At 42.6% G+C, this 15,125-nt stretch overlaps 1 protein-coding gene across 3 annotated transcripts in view; it reads right to left on the bottom strand.

Moving 5' to 3' along the window:
- The window catches only part of BMX (BMX non-receptor tyrosine kinase), a 63,852-nt gene that overhangs the window by 15,478 nt on the left and 33,249 nt on the right, over positions 1-15,125 (bottom strand). For all 3 annotated transcript variants that reach the window (XM_037822656.1, XM_037822654.1, XM_037822657.1), the window contains 6 exons: positions 11,044-11,098; positions 9,665-9,744; positions 6,469-6,596; positions 4,331-4,405; positions 3,415-3,586; positions 551-767 (listed from right to left, as the gene is read on the bottom strand). In XM_037822656.1, the coding sequence (XP_037678584.1) occupies positions 551-767; positions 3,415-3,586; positions 4,331-4,405; positions 6,469-6,596; positions 9,665-9,744; positions 11,044-11,098 (727 nt within the window). The remainder of the gene's footprint in view (positions 1-550; positions 768-3,414; positions 3,587-4,330; positions 4,406-6,468; positions 6,597-9,664; positions 9,745-11,043; positions 11,099-15,125) is intronic.

The raw sequence follows: 15,125 nt of genomic DNA, 5'->3' as shown, positions 1-15,125 counted from the left end.
ATAAACACTGCCCCAGAGAGCTGTGACAGCACTGGGCTTGTGCGCATGGCATGGATGCCGTTCTGCACAAGAAAATCTGTGAAGAGAAATCCCAATGAAGACCAATCTAAACACTCTGCCCTCCCATCCTGACCCAAAGACACTTGCAAAACTCATTTCCTTCTGGGTTTTGTATTTTTAGTTTTTGTATCAAACGACTGCTTTAGCACTAAGCCCTTCCTGTGGTAAAGGTCAACGTGGGTTTAATGGTTCCAAGAAACGCTAAATTGGCCAAAGTCTTTCCTTTCCATCTGTTCTCCTTTGTGCCACAACACAGCTCTATAGAACTTGCCATCTTTTACTCTTTCTCTTCTTTCCATATTTCAAATATCCTTTTTAAAAATTGTGACTTTTTAAAATTACAAAGTGTCATCTGCTTAAGCAAGTCATGAATGAGCAAAGTAAAAATGAAGGTGTTCCCCTTGCTGTCCCTCCCAATGGCCCTGTCCCTGGAGGTCAGGCTGAGGGCTGCTTTCTTTCCTGTCCTGGAGCCTCCAATGGTGTTGCTTACCAGGTCCCGGTGGATGAACTGGTTGCTCTCCAAGAAGGCCATGCCTTCGCAAACATTGTAGCACATTTCTAAGAGCTGGGAAGGCTCAAGTCCTTTCCCGCAGCTCTTCAGGTAACTCAGCAGGCACCCGTTGGTGATGTATTCAGTCACTATGTATATGGGGTAGCTCTCCGAACACACGCCATAGAATTTAACCAGCTTGGGATGGCTGAGTTTCCTGGAAACAACAAATTTTCAAAGTTCAGTACTGAATTTCCACCCTCCATTTTCCAGATGTTCTGAAAAAGAATCACGCTCAGAGTTTTGTTTGTTTCTTTGCTTTAATGCTCCCCCCTCCCCTTCTACCTGAACAGAGAAAGAGAGGGAAAAGTTCAGGGTCTTATTTATTCTGGTAGCACACTAGCTTTTGGGGTCAAAAAATGCTGCCTCGTGTCGACACCGGCAGCCCCAGCAGCCATTTAGCACTGGTGTGCACGGTGACCCGTGCTGTTTTCAACTTGCCTACAGAGACTTGGGGTCGCGGTGGTCTGTCACCTCAGAAACCCTGTTTAGTCTTGTGGCATCTTGAGAACCTTCATGACTGATTTGGGGGAAGTCACAACCTGAGAGCCAACACTTCTGTTTTAAAGCATCGAGCTTTCACTTCTAAATATTTCATTCTTGAGAAAAATAATATCAGAATATGAAGAGCACAGGTGAAATGAAAATAGTTGCCACATTAGGAAAATGAGAAAATGATTTTTCTTTCTTTTTTTTAAAAAAAATATTTTACATTATTGTTACATTCTTTTTAAAATAATAAATATAGAAAGTGGTAACCACATGGCATAGCCCATCTGGTAGACAGTGAAGGGATGGACACTCAGCTATTAATGATGTTCATCAAGTTGTCCCTATGTGATTTATTTACTTGTAATAATTTACAAGATGATTCTTTAATGTTCGGGTGTGTAAAGTAAATCTAAATTGAACATATGTCAACTTTTTTTTGGTAATCAGTGAGGATTTCTTAAATCCTTGGTCCGTTTCTTTCTTCTTGGTTTATGCATAGGGACACACCTTATCGCATTACTCAAGGCAATGGGTTCGATCACCTCTCTTTCAGCAATTTTAGAGACCTGTAGGGTAACCCAGCATTGCTCCCTTTCGTGGTGGGACAAGGGTCACCCAACACGAGGTGGTTCCTCGAGCAAATTCAGTCACTGCCCTGGGGGCTCACGGTGGGAATACCATGTCAACTATATTTCCCACATGATAGGGATCAGTTTGACAATTGCATTTAGGATCCAACATTTTCCCCTTATGGTACAGTTTGACATCTTTCCTTATGATTAGGTGATTTTTTAAAATGATTTTTAAAATTTTTTCTGATTACCAACCTGTCATGGCAAAATAGGTTTTAACGTTACACCAGGGCACAGGGGTTACACCATGAACCTACGTGAGTTTCTGCCAGGTTCTCTCAGCAGCTTCCAAAAGGAGGACACCAAGGGCCCCCTCCCGAGTTTTATAACAGTCTAATTGCCAAAGGGAGGACGGGCTACATAATTTGCGGGACCACTGCAGAATGCTAAAGGTGGCACTCCTTATTTAAAACATATTGAGAATTTTAAGATGGCAACAGCAGAGCATGAAACCAAGTGTGGAGCCCTTGCAAGCGGGGGGCTCTCGCGACTGCACAGGTCACGTGCCCATGGAGTCAGCCCCGGCCAAAGGCGTATCTTCACATAGCACCTCTGCTTCCAAAGAGCTCTGAGACTGTGGGAAAAGTGATCATTCTTTCTTGGCACCTGCACCCTTCAGAGAGGAATGACTAAGAAAATGGGCTCTGGGACCTGTCTGCCTGGGTTTACATCTCAGCTTTGTCATTCACGAGCTTGGAGACTGTGGGCACATTATTTAACATTTCTGTGCCTCAGTTTCCTGCAAGATAGAAATAACAATGTACATCCCTCAAAGGAGTCTTATGAGGGTCTAATGAGTTAATATTTATAAAGCCTGGGACTGGGGGATTTCCCAGGGCACAGGACTCTCTGTGCTGAAACAGGGACAGTCCCAGACACACCAGGATGTTGGTCACCTTAAGAATTATTCACCATGTTGACAAGAAGGGGGAGAATCATTAAAGTAATGTACTTATATAGACTTGGGGAGGATTGGATTACTGCCAAGAATCGAGCCATTAGGAAGTATCTCCAGTTATCAGGTGAGGAAAATAGTACTTTTTAGGGCCCCACTTTGTCCCTCATGGAACCATGTACCTCCCCACAGGGCCAAGGGACATGTCCACTTTGAGCCCACAATCCTCTTCTGAACCACCCTTGGGGTACCAGGACTCTGGGGTCCCCCGCCCACATAGTCCTGAGGCCTCTTCCAGGATCTGTGTGGGTTCTTTACCCTGGTCCATCCCCACCAGGGGTTGGCCATGCCATTGGTGTGCTCATTCCTAGTCAAGAAGGTTAGCCAGTAGACAGTTGCTTGTGAGCAGCTTGGTTGTACTGAAGGCAGGGTCTGCTCGTAAGAATGGAGACCATTTATAATGCTGGACAGAGCTGGGGGTGGGAGAAGAAATGGGTGGGTGGGGATCCGGGGCGGTCATAGGCCAGTGGCTGGTTTCTCTAAAGAGTCTTGAGAATTCTAAATTTGAATATGGCCTTTCAGGTTGTTATTGAAGTATCTTTGTCAAAGTAAGAGCAAAGATTCAACTTTATTTGAGTTTGTCAGCTCAATTTATAACTTCTAAATATTTGTAACTATGATATATGGACCCTTGGTCCAGGCCTTGTAATGTTCAGGGCAGTCCTGTTAGCACTAATGCCCTCCCACAGTGAGGGCTAAACTTCCATTCATCAGAGGGAACTTACATCATGGTCTGGGCCTCCTGGAAGAATTCGTCTTCTGACATGGAGCCCTCCTTGATCATCTTAACAGCAACGTCGTACTGGCCCTTCCACTTGCCCAGCTGGACCACCCCAAACTGGCCGCTTCCCAGCTCCTTCAACAGGGTAATCTCTTCTCTTTTCAGTTCCCAGATTCCTAATAAGGCAAGGCACATACTCTTTGGGACAAGAAGAGAAGACTTTGGGGCTAACAGCTTCTCAAGCAATTTCCTCCCCAATGAGATTTTCACACCAACAATATGCAACAGCAAGACTATTGTTTAAAAAGTTGATCATTTAAAAAAAAAAAGGCTTGGTAATATGGACTTATGACTTGTAAGACCAACATGTTAATGCCTCCCAAGACAACACTGTTCTTGAAGCAGCTATGGTTATTGCCAAGGGGGCTCTAGAGTAAAATCATTTCGCTAATCAGTGGCATCTCAGGGTGAGAGTTGGGGTCAAATGTGTTTGATGGCCTTAGGTTGGTAGAATATGGTTATGTTTTCCTTATAAAACAAACTGTAAACCAGTTGGACATCACTATCCTAAACACATAAAGCTGAAGACCAGCTCCTCTGGGCAGATCGGGGGCACCCAGTCCAGAAACAAGAAAGGACGAGCAGTCAGGTGCTGGAGGGTGATAACTGGGGATAATAAGAGGGAAATTTTGACAGTCTTTGTAATGTTGGCGAGATTACAGATTTAAGTTGGGAGGAAAGAAAAACTTTTTTTTCCAAGAAAATAAACAAATGTATTCGAGTTGAAGCTCTCCCTGACACAATCTGAACAGGGACTTTCTTCCGGCCTTACCCCCCTTTTATGGCTATTTTCCCATATATAATTTTAACCAAAAAATAGTGGGAAGAAGGAGTTTCAGAGCTGAAGGGTGTGTCCATACCGCTTCCCAGGGATGCAGAGACAGGGACCTTGTTGGCGTGGGTTGACACGGGGTGGCGGAGCCGCGTGATCATGCCTGCAATGGAATCAGTACGGCATCATGACATCACACCACACGGGTTCACACCCCTGCTCACACCTTCTCCAGAGGGGCTGAGAAAGTAAAGACCTCAGAACTCTGTGATGCAGACAGAGGGTGCATTCATCCCACAGTTTCATTAATTTGCCTGAATTGATGAATTAGCTCAACGTAAAGCCAAAGTTAAAGAGGAAAACAACCTAAAGTGATACAAAACAGTGAAATCAGTTGCTTGATGGAATCTTTTATTTTAAAAAATGTTTCCCATTTTAATTTTACTAACCCTTTGCAGCCCTAGATTTAAATATGTAGACATCCACACAACCCTTCCACGAGGCAAAAAAAACTTAAACATTACAGAAGACTACAAAAATGAAAAGTAAAGCACTTGAATTTTTTCAAATTGAACTGACTAGTAAATTTCATTAAGTGGTCAAGTCATTTTATTTATGTACATCAAGTTGTGGGTTAAAATAATCATTGTATTTATAGCGGTTTGAAAGAACCCATTTAAAAAATGTGTTTCTTGCTTTAAACTTGGGAAGTTTTCCAGGTCATGGGAAAAATCACACATGTCCTCTTTCCCTCCTTCTTTTTTTGTACATTTGTTTGCTTCTTATATGAGTGGTTTCCAAAGTTTTTAAATCATGCACCTTTAATCTAAAGGCAAAAAAAATTTAGCCCACTGCTCCAAAATATGTGTATACACAAGTGCTGCTGTATTGATACTTTATGTTCATGAAAAAATATACACATGGAAAACCTAAAAGAATGAGATAAAAAGCAAATCTAAATATACATTTGAATCTTCTCTTCCTATACCCCAGTGGAGTTTCTTGTGCATCCTCATGGTGTAATCATTCTATCTTGGAGACATCCGTTTATACTATACCTCTTCCAAAAGGTATCTCTGAGATGATACAGGTTAAAATAAACATTTGAGGAAACTGGAGCAAAGGGAAAATACCAGAAAAAACCAAAGAGAAAGCCAAGGGTAAGGATAATTCACCCAAGTACATGCAATCAAGTCTGATATACTTGCACAAATTTGATGCTGAGCTAACTGCTTATTTTTACCCACTGTTGAAATCCATCCAGTTGTGGCCCACAAGTGGTGCTATTTCAGAAAAGACATTTAGAGGGGATTTCTCCAAATATTTTTGCCAGACGGTGTGGCAAAATTTAAAAAGAGTAACGGTGTCCAATGTTGGTGAGGATGAGAGATATTGCTGTTAGTGGGAGAGTACATTTCTAAAAAGCATTTGGCAATGTCTAAAAGGAGCCATTGCCACAGAAATTTGCTTTCTAGGAATTTGGCTACAGCAACACTCACACACGTGCCCAGAGAGAGGTGTGCAGGACGGTGCACTGAGACAGAGGACTGGAATGTGAAAATATTAGAACACGATCCCACTGTGCATCAGTAGCGGCCTAGGCGGGTAAATTGTGGAGCAACTCTCCAACAGAGTTCTATATAGCTGTTAAACACACCAAAGTAAGCTATAGCCTATTTGCATGGAAAGATCTCTAGGACATGTTGAGTAAAGAAAGCAAGCAGAAAGGCTGTATGTGTAGAACGATCTCATTTCTGTAAAAATTATAAGGTATCACATAAATATATATATAAATATATCTTATATATGCAATTTTTATAATGCATAATAAGTGTTAATATCAGCAAAGAAAAAAATCTGGCAGGAACAGCACATTGTCCATGGAGGTTATCCCTCTAATGATACACATTTCTATAATGTTTGAATTTTGTGATCAACTTGTGTCCATAAACAGAAGAAAATGAAAGATTTTTTTTTAAAAAAAGAGACTCTCTACTTCAAAGTCACTTAACTCACTCAGCTTCATTCTTTCTGGCATTATAGAGCCTATAATGTGATAGTTTAAGAAATATAAGTTAAAAATCACAGCAGGCATATGGCTGAGAGCAATTTTTTTCTTACTTTCATGGCTCCCTATATAATTAAGAATATTAGAGGAATAAGTAATATCAAAGAAAATCAATATTTATTAACAGAGCCCCTAAAAGAAAATCTGAAATGAATTACCTGCCGAATTGTGTTGGTGATAATGAATAAGCTTTGGAATGGAATCAAAACAGTAGTTTTCTGCCAGGTACAATTTGTTCTCAGCATTTGTGTGCACGTGGTAATGTTTGACAGTTCCTTTTTTATCACTAGGAAGGAAGAAAGAATGGTAGAACATTTGAAATAAACAATTGCAGCTTGATAACAATGGTTAAATCATTATTTTAGATGCGCTTGCAAATTTTGGAGACGGAGGTCAGAGAGGGTTTCCCAGTCTTGACATCCAGCATTTTTTTGGTGGTATCGATGACAATTGGCAATTATGGAAGAGGACTCCTCTCTGAACCCAACATACCCTTTGTGCACACACAGAATCCACCTACAATAAAATTCCAACTTTCCAGACTGCTCAAAAGCCTTGGTGAGGAGTATGAACTAGAACCTTCCTTTGACTGACAGCCTTGCAGTGCTTCAGGATTATCGTTCTGAATATCAATTATCTTTTGGAATAAGAATGGAGATTAAAATGCGGGAGGCAAAGGTGATTAGGCTGTGGGTGTTCCCACCCCAAAGCGTGGGTGGGAGGCTCTTTGGGGAGTGGAGGTGGGGATGGAGGATGAAGCGGGTGGGGATGACCTTTAATTCTTTAGGTGAACTTGTGCCTTTTCTATATAAACTTTTTTTCTTTTGCTCCACTTTTAGAAAATGGTGGTAAAATGATGCACACTGATTTAGGCTAATCAGAAGTGATATGCCTGCCTTGGTTTCAGAGTAGGGCATAGGGCTGCAGCATACTCAAGAACCTGGGCTTTGAGTCCAGCTCTACCATCAGCTAGCTGCCTCATCTGCTCGCCATAAAGATCGGATGAGATTTCCTATAAATCAGTCTGCACTATGCTTAGCACATAAGAAACCACTTAAATTGCTGTTGTTGTTGTAATGCTTAACAAGTGAAAACTGCAATTAAATGAAGGAGAAAGGGTGCCTCCCATTGTTGCAAAGAGCTAATCAACTCTTGGTCTTAGCATGAAATTCCCTCAAGCCTATAGACGGCATTTCATCAAAGAATGCTTCTGTGTTATTGACGAGATTATTTTCATTTGATTTCTTATTTACCAGGACACCTTCGAAAATGAATCTGGGGTCAAGAACCTTAACTAGGAGAATTTCTGATATCATGCGTGGCCCAAATGGTAGGGCCAGAGGGCCACAGAGTGTTGATTCTCAGTGACCAAAGTTTACTCCTGGTTTTTACTGTGTTGGCTTTAGCCAGTATCCAGGCATTACATGTACAACCTTGTGCTGGTTTGAACCTGTTATGTACCCCATAAAAGACTATATTCTTTTACTCTACTCTAGTGGGGGCAGACCTATTATGGGTGGGACCTTTTGATTAGATTGTTTCCATGGAGATGTGACCCCACCCATTCAAGGTGGGTCTTAATCCTTTACTGGAGTCCTTAAGAGAGCTCACAGAGAGAGGGAGAGAGTTCAGAGAAGCTAAGATATGTAATCCAGAGTTTGCCCCAGAGAAGCTAAGAGAGAATGGAAACACCCCAGGAAAACCAAGCAGAGAGCTGACAGAAGTTAAGAGAGACAGAAGCCCAGAGACAGAAGGCCATAGAAATCAGAAGCTAACCTGGGAGAGGACCAGTAGACTCTGGCCACGTGCCTTCCCATGGGACAGAGGAACCCCACATGGTATCTGCCTTTCTTCAGAGAAGGTATTGTCCTGCTGATGCCTTAACTGGGACATTTTCATGGCCTTAGAACTATAAATTTGTGAACCAATAAACCCCCATTGTAAAAGCCAATCCATTTCTGGTATATTGCATTCTGGCAGCTGTAGCAAACCAGAACAAACTTAGTACATGAGATACATGGGGGACATGGCTTCTAGGATTGGAAAATGCCATGTGGCCACTCAGGGTACATTCTATTGGAGGTGGAAGTAAAACAACATTTTAGTCACTTAATTGTTACAAAAATATGTGCACTGCGGGGCAGGGAACATGGGGAAGGCACCAAGGCAGAAGTTCATTTGCTCCAATTGTTAAAAGAGGGTTGCACCACTGAACCTTTTTTTCCCCAAATGGCCTTAATTAAGATTTAGCCAGGTCCTCATTCCAGCTATTGGTGGTTTCAGTATAGACGCAGGGGTGTGGCTGAAGCGGTTGGAAGCCTGGCTTCTGGGCGGTCACTTATTAGCTTTGTAGGCAGGTCTTTTTAAACTTGGAACCTCAATCCTCTCATCTGTAAAATGGTGCAGATTAAAATAGCTTTCCTATTTGCTTTGCAGAGTGGTTAGAATGAACAAAAGAGCTAACAGCCCATGGGCAACTGGCTTGTAAAACCCTGGAGGGGGATCCTGATGTTGGTGATGATGACTTGCACGGGATGACCGTGGGGTGTCTTATATGCCTAATGTTGGCAGGGAGAGAGGGCAAGGAGGGCAGGCAGAACTACTCTTTCCCCACAACAACAATATTAGTAATTGCTATTAGTTTATTAAGTGCTTGCTGGGTACTAAGCGCTGTTCAGATCCAACATGTGAATTTGGTTGACTTCATGAATGCACAGATCCAATACAGGACTTTATGCACAGAACATTATTTATTGTTTAGTCCCTTTTTCAGATGAGGAAACTGAGGAACAGAGGATAAGAAACTCTCTCAATATCATCATGCTCTGAATGGAAAAGCCATGATTTGGACCCAGAACTGTGGCTCAAAACCAGAGCTCTTAACCACACAAAGAAGACAGTGTCCTAGAAAGGAGCTGCCCAGGAAGCTACACGGATTCTGTCTTCTGCTAGCTCCGTCCCCACCCAGAAAGGCTTACAAAGAAACAAAGATTGGGGCAGGTTTCCCAACTAGCAGGTGGCTGGGGCTGAGAGTGCAGTGGCTCCCTTGCTATTTTTCCTCTTTCTAGGCTTAGGCCTGAATTGTGGGGAGTCATCCAGGGTTCTTTCCACAAATGTGTACTGAGGCTGGCTGTGCTCCGGAGCGCTGCTGCTGCCCGGGGTAGCGGGCAAGGATCATCCAGTGAACAGCCTCTGGGACATGGGGGAAAAAGACACCTACAGATGGTCAGGAAAACTTTGATCCAAAATTCCAACCTTTTCAGGTGGTGCCTTATTCCAAAACGTGACTAAGAGACCAGTGTGAGCCGAGGACATACATGAAAAGAGAAAAGAAAGGAATCGTGTCATACTCACCTCACAGCCTTACTGAATAAGGACACTGTGTACCTTCCCACCTGGCTGGAATTTCTGACCATGAATGCACCTTCTTTTCCCTGAAAAGGAAGGAAAATATGGAAGGACCAGAACACATTTTGATTTTTCTTGAAAACTATTTTTTCAGGCTAGGGGGTAGGAAAAGAGATCCTTTAGATCCCCTTTCGATCAGGTGGGCACAGAGTACCAGGCAGTTGGCGCAAGAGGGGGCTCACAGTTTCGCTTTCCTGCTTTTCTCAGCCAACCTCTTATAGATCTACCCTGCGAGCGTCACCTCTTCCTCTGCAGGTAATTTTAACCCTCTCTGATATTTGTCTCTGTTTTTTACTTGTACAAACCTAATGTTTTAATCTTTCAGAAATAAAATTAAAAATCATATTCCACCATATCATGCCTTTGGAAGATTTTAGAAAACAATGAGGCCGAATACATATTTGTTAAAGTTTTACACTTAACTTATCTGTCTTAATGGCATGCGCTAATTCTAAGCATATCCAGATTCAGAAAGACCACAAAATAAACTATGAATGTGACAAAATACTGAGTTAGGTAGTGAAGTCAACACATTTTCACTAGCACGCCTCAAAGAAATATTTAATGTGTTTGGTGTGTTATTAGGTTGAATCATACCAAAATGTCATTTTTGTAGGTCAAAAGAGTTGGCTATTGACAATTTCATACCAATTAGGAACAAAACCAGGTGGGTTTAGTCCCTCTTCCATCTGCTGTCCTCTGGTTTGGGTGCTAGCGGGCAATGATGGAGCTGTGGTAGGACCATTACATCACTGGTCCCCAATAAATCTGGATTCATGCCCTTCCAATGTTGGCTCTTGGTTAGGCTATGTGGCTTGCTCTGACCAATGGGACATTAGCAAGTGTGACCAAAGCAGAGACTAAATAAGCACTTGCTGTGCGGGGCCTGTCCTTTGGGAACACTGCCTGGAGGCTGCCACGCTGTGAGGAAGCCCAAGTGGGCCATGGGGAGGGGCCCGGCTGACGGCTTCAGCTGAGCTCCACCCCATGTCGATCCACCAGCTAAGGGCGGCCACATGAGTGACCCCAAGCAAAACCCACACAAGAACTGCCGGCCAGATGGCACACCGAATCGTGAGCAATCATTAATCACTGTTTCAAGCCACTAAATTTTGGGGTGGTTTATTATGCAACGGAAGGTAAAAGAAATAGAGGAAGTGGCTAGATGTGAAGGGCCTGGAGACCCATGGGCAGGACAACCAACACTATAATGAGCTGACTGTATAATTAGCGATCAGGTTTCTTTGAAAGGTGTGTTAGCTTCTGGGCCCCACAACAGAAAAAGATACTTACAGGCTATTTGAAAGGGCAACAAGATTCTTTACCTTTTGTCTCAGTAACTGCTCAGACTGTGACCTAGAGATGTTACCAGCAAACCAGCTGCAACAGGAAAAGAATTCCATATTGAGACTTAGGAAGTTTTTAATTGCATAACTTGTCACTCAACTTTCTAAACTGCAAAATGAGGCGCTGGCCTAGATCAGGGGCTTCCAAACCTGGCTGCCCAAGAGAATCACCAGAGGAGCTTTTCAAAAAGTGTCTTGCAGATTCTTGAGTCCCTACCACATACAATTCTAAGGCTGGGTGGGGAATGCACATCGGTATTTTCAAATGGACTGGTAATTAGGGACCCTTCAGCCTCCTCCTAGGTGACCACTAGGTTCTTCGACATTTCACTATTTGAATGAGGGCCAGAGATTAGACTAAGGAAGGCTGTTTAAGTGGGAAAGGCTGTTTAAGTGGGAAAGGATGAAAGCTCCTGTCTTTCTGCCCTAACATTTTCTTTTAAAAACTCAATAGAAGCCCACATGATAAGAACTATTTTTAACGAAAATGCTTTTTTTAAAAAAATAATGTGGCCTTTTTTGGTGTTTTCAGAATAGCAATAGCTAGCATCTAAGGTTATTTTAGGACAGAAAGCAGTTGTTCTAGTTTGCTAATGCTGCAGAATGCAAAACACCAGAGATGGATTGGCTTTTATAAAACGGGGATTTATTTCGCTACACAGTTACAGTCTTAAGGCCACAAAGCATCCAAGGCAACACATCAGCAATCGGGTACCCTCACCGGAGGATGGCCAATGGCCTCCGGAAAACCTCTGTTAGCTAGGAAGGCAGCTGGCATCTGCTCCAAAGCTCCGGCCTCAAAACGGCTTTCTCCCAGGACGTTCCTCTCTAGCAAGCTTGCTCCTCTTCAAAACATCACTCCCAGCTGCATTCTCTTTCCTCTTTGAGTCAGCTCATTTATATAGCTCCACCGATCAAGGCCCACCCCGAATGGGTGGGGCCACACCTCCATGGGAACATCTCATCAAAATTATTGCCCACAGCTGGGTGGGGCACATTCCAAGCAAATCCAACCAACACCAAAACTTCTGCCCCACACAAGACTACAAAGATAATGGCATTTGGGGGACACAAGACACTCAAACCGGCACAGCAGTTGTACTGAACTGAGAAAAAGATGAAGTGGTAAGGCGTGGTGCAATCTTTCAATATTGCCCTTTTGGTACCAAGTTAGCCAAGTATGTCACATCTTACTTTGTATGAGGAGCACAGCGGGCCACAGTGCTGTTGAAGTGTGTTGGACCTCACAGGAAGTCAACAATGTCCGTAGCCTTCTGGCTTTGGCCAGTTCATTATCACAGCGTGAGATGGGACAGTGCATGGGTTTGGGGGCTTGGAAGGACCTCCTGGCCAGAAGACAGCACTTTAGGGGGAAAGAAATATATGAGGAGGGTGAGGGTACAAGGCCAGGGTTGTAGGAGAAAATCAAAACCAGGCTGTCTCAGCACTTGGCAGGAATGGATTAGGCCTTTGCTGCTCTGAAATTGAAATACTGAAGTATTATAACACAGGCAAGGTGTGACTGTGTGCATGTATGTATATGTGTGTGTGAGTGTGTGTGTGTATGTGGGTGAGTGTATATGTGTGTGTATGTAGGTGTGGGGGGAGTGGAGTATACTCCAATTTTAATTGCATAACTTGTCACTCAACTTTCTAAACTGCAAAATGAGGTGCTGGTTTAGATAAGGGGGCACTACCTCATGTCTTTTCTCTAGGCCTCTCTTTGATCACCTCTTCCTCCTCTCCCCCACATGGATATTTTATTTCTAATTTTTAAAACTTTTTATTTTGAAATACTTTCAAACTTACAGGAAATACTTATCTTACAGGACATTTACAAAAATAATACAAACCCCATACAGAGAACTCCAACACACCCCTACCCCCCAGATACACAGATCCACCAATTTTAACATTTTGCCATATTTGCTGTATCATTCTATCTATCTGTCTATCTATCTATCCACTTATCAACCCATTTTCTGAACACTTGAGTGTAGGTTGTATACATCAGACTCCTTCAACTTAATACTGCCATGTACATTTCCCAAAAATAAGGATATCCACTTCTGTAGCCACCTTAAGAACTGTTATCAAGTTCAAGAAACTTAATACTGATATAAAGCTTACACTGTATATTCTGATTTTTCATATGTTCCAATAATATCCCTTTGAGCCTTTTCTCCTCCCTTGCTAGATCTCATCCAGGATCATGTATTGCTTTTAATTGACATCATCTCTTTAGTTGCTTTTTCTTTTTTTTTTAAATTGTGGGAACATAAGCGCAACATAAACTTTCCCATCTCAACCACTCCCAAACGTATCATTCAATGTGATTAAGCACATTCACAATATCACAGTATCCTCACTGCCTTCCATTACTAAAACTTTCCCCTTCCCACAAAGAAATGCTACACCCATTATGCACTGGCTCCCCATTCCACCATCCCCACCCCCGCCCCTGGCAACCTGTACTCTAATTTCTGTCTCTATAAGCTTGCATATTCTCCAATATTTTCTTTGTAGATACTATAGGGCTTAAATTTAACATCCTAAACCCAGAACAATCTCATTTGCTTTGATACCAACTTAACTTCAATAGTATATACATGTCATTTTCTTCACCAGAGATCTTTATTTCTTCATGTGGCTTCAATCTATTGTCTATTGTCCTTTCCTTTAAACCTGTAGAACTTTCTTTACCATCTCTTGTAGAGCCGGTCTAGTGCTGATAAACTCCCTCAGCTTTTCTTTATCTGGGAATGTCTTAATCTCTCCCACATTTTTGAAAGATAGTTTTGCTGGACATAGAATTCTTGGTTGCAGTTTTTTTGCTTCCAGCACTTTAAATATGTCATACCACTGCCTTCTTGCCTCCATGGTTTCTGATGAGAAATTGGCACTTAATTTTATTGAGCCTTCCTTATAGGTGACATGTTGCTTCTCTCTTTCAGCTTTCAGAATTCTCTCTTTATCTTTGGCATTCAACAGTTTGATTATAACATTGGCATAATGTGGGACTATTTGGGTTTATCCTATTTGGAGTTCATTGAGCATCATGGATATATCTATCCATATCTTTCATTAAATTTGGGAAGTGTTCAACTATCATTCCTTAAATATTCCCTCTGCCTCTTTCTCTCTTTCTTCTCCTTCTGGGACTCCCACAATGCATGTATCGGTATGCTTGATGGTGTCCCACAGGTTCCTCAGGCTCTGTTCATTTTTCTTCATTCTTTCTTCTTTCTGCTCCTCAGACTGAATGATTTCAACGGTCTTATCTTCAAGTTCATTGATTCTTTTTTCTGCTTGCTCCAATCTGCTGCTGAACCCCTCTAGGGATTTTTTTTACCTTCTGTTAGTGTGGTCTTCAGCTCTGTTTGGTTCCTTTTCATAATTTCCATCTCTTTATTGCTAGTCTCTTTGTGTTAATTTATCATTCACCTGAATCGGGGTGGGGGGGTGATGTCATCAACATGGTGAAGTAAGACATCCCCTGAGAAAACCTCCCCAGAGATTTAGAGAACAAAAGGACAAGTCCCACTTGTGTAGAACTCTGGAGGACAGTGGAGACTGGAGAAGGACTTCACAAATGCTGAACTGAAGAAAAAGAAAACTATCAGGTAGGAAAATTCTGTCTGGGACCACCAGTCCATTCCTGTTTCCCTCCCACTCACTGGGTCCCATGGAGTTTGGGAGTAGCACAGAGGCAGAACGGCCCAGGTCCCTCCACCACGGACAGAGACTGTACAGCGACTCAGAGCAGCGAGTCAGAACTCCACTTATACTCAGACACAGGGAGCTATAAGTCCGCAGAGACCCAAGGCAGAACACAAGCCCCTGATGAGGGCTGCATACAAAAGGCCCCCCCCCCGGGGGTGGGGGGGTGGGAAAGAACTGCTGGCAAGAACTGTTGTGCCCTCACTCAATCCAGTTTCAGTCAGCTGGACAACCTAAATGCAAAATGGACTTTTCAAAAACTGAACTTCTATAAGATAGGATGGGTCTCAGAACTGAAAAGTATAAGGAAAACGGGGCACTGAGTGAGGGAGAGAATTCAA

The sequence above is a fragment of the Choloepus didactylus genome, chromosome X (genome assembly GCF_015220235.1).
Source record: "Choloepus didactylus isolate mChoDid1 chromosome X, mChoDid1.pri, whole genome shotgun sequence".
NCBI classification, from domain to species: domain Eukaryota; kingdom Metazoa; phylum Chordata; class Mammalia; order Pilosa; family Megalonychidae; genus Choloepus; species Choloepus didactylus.
This window is presented reverse-complemented; position numbering and strand designations above follow the sequence as displayed.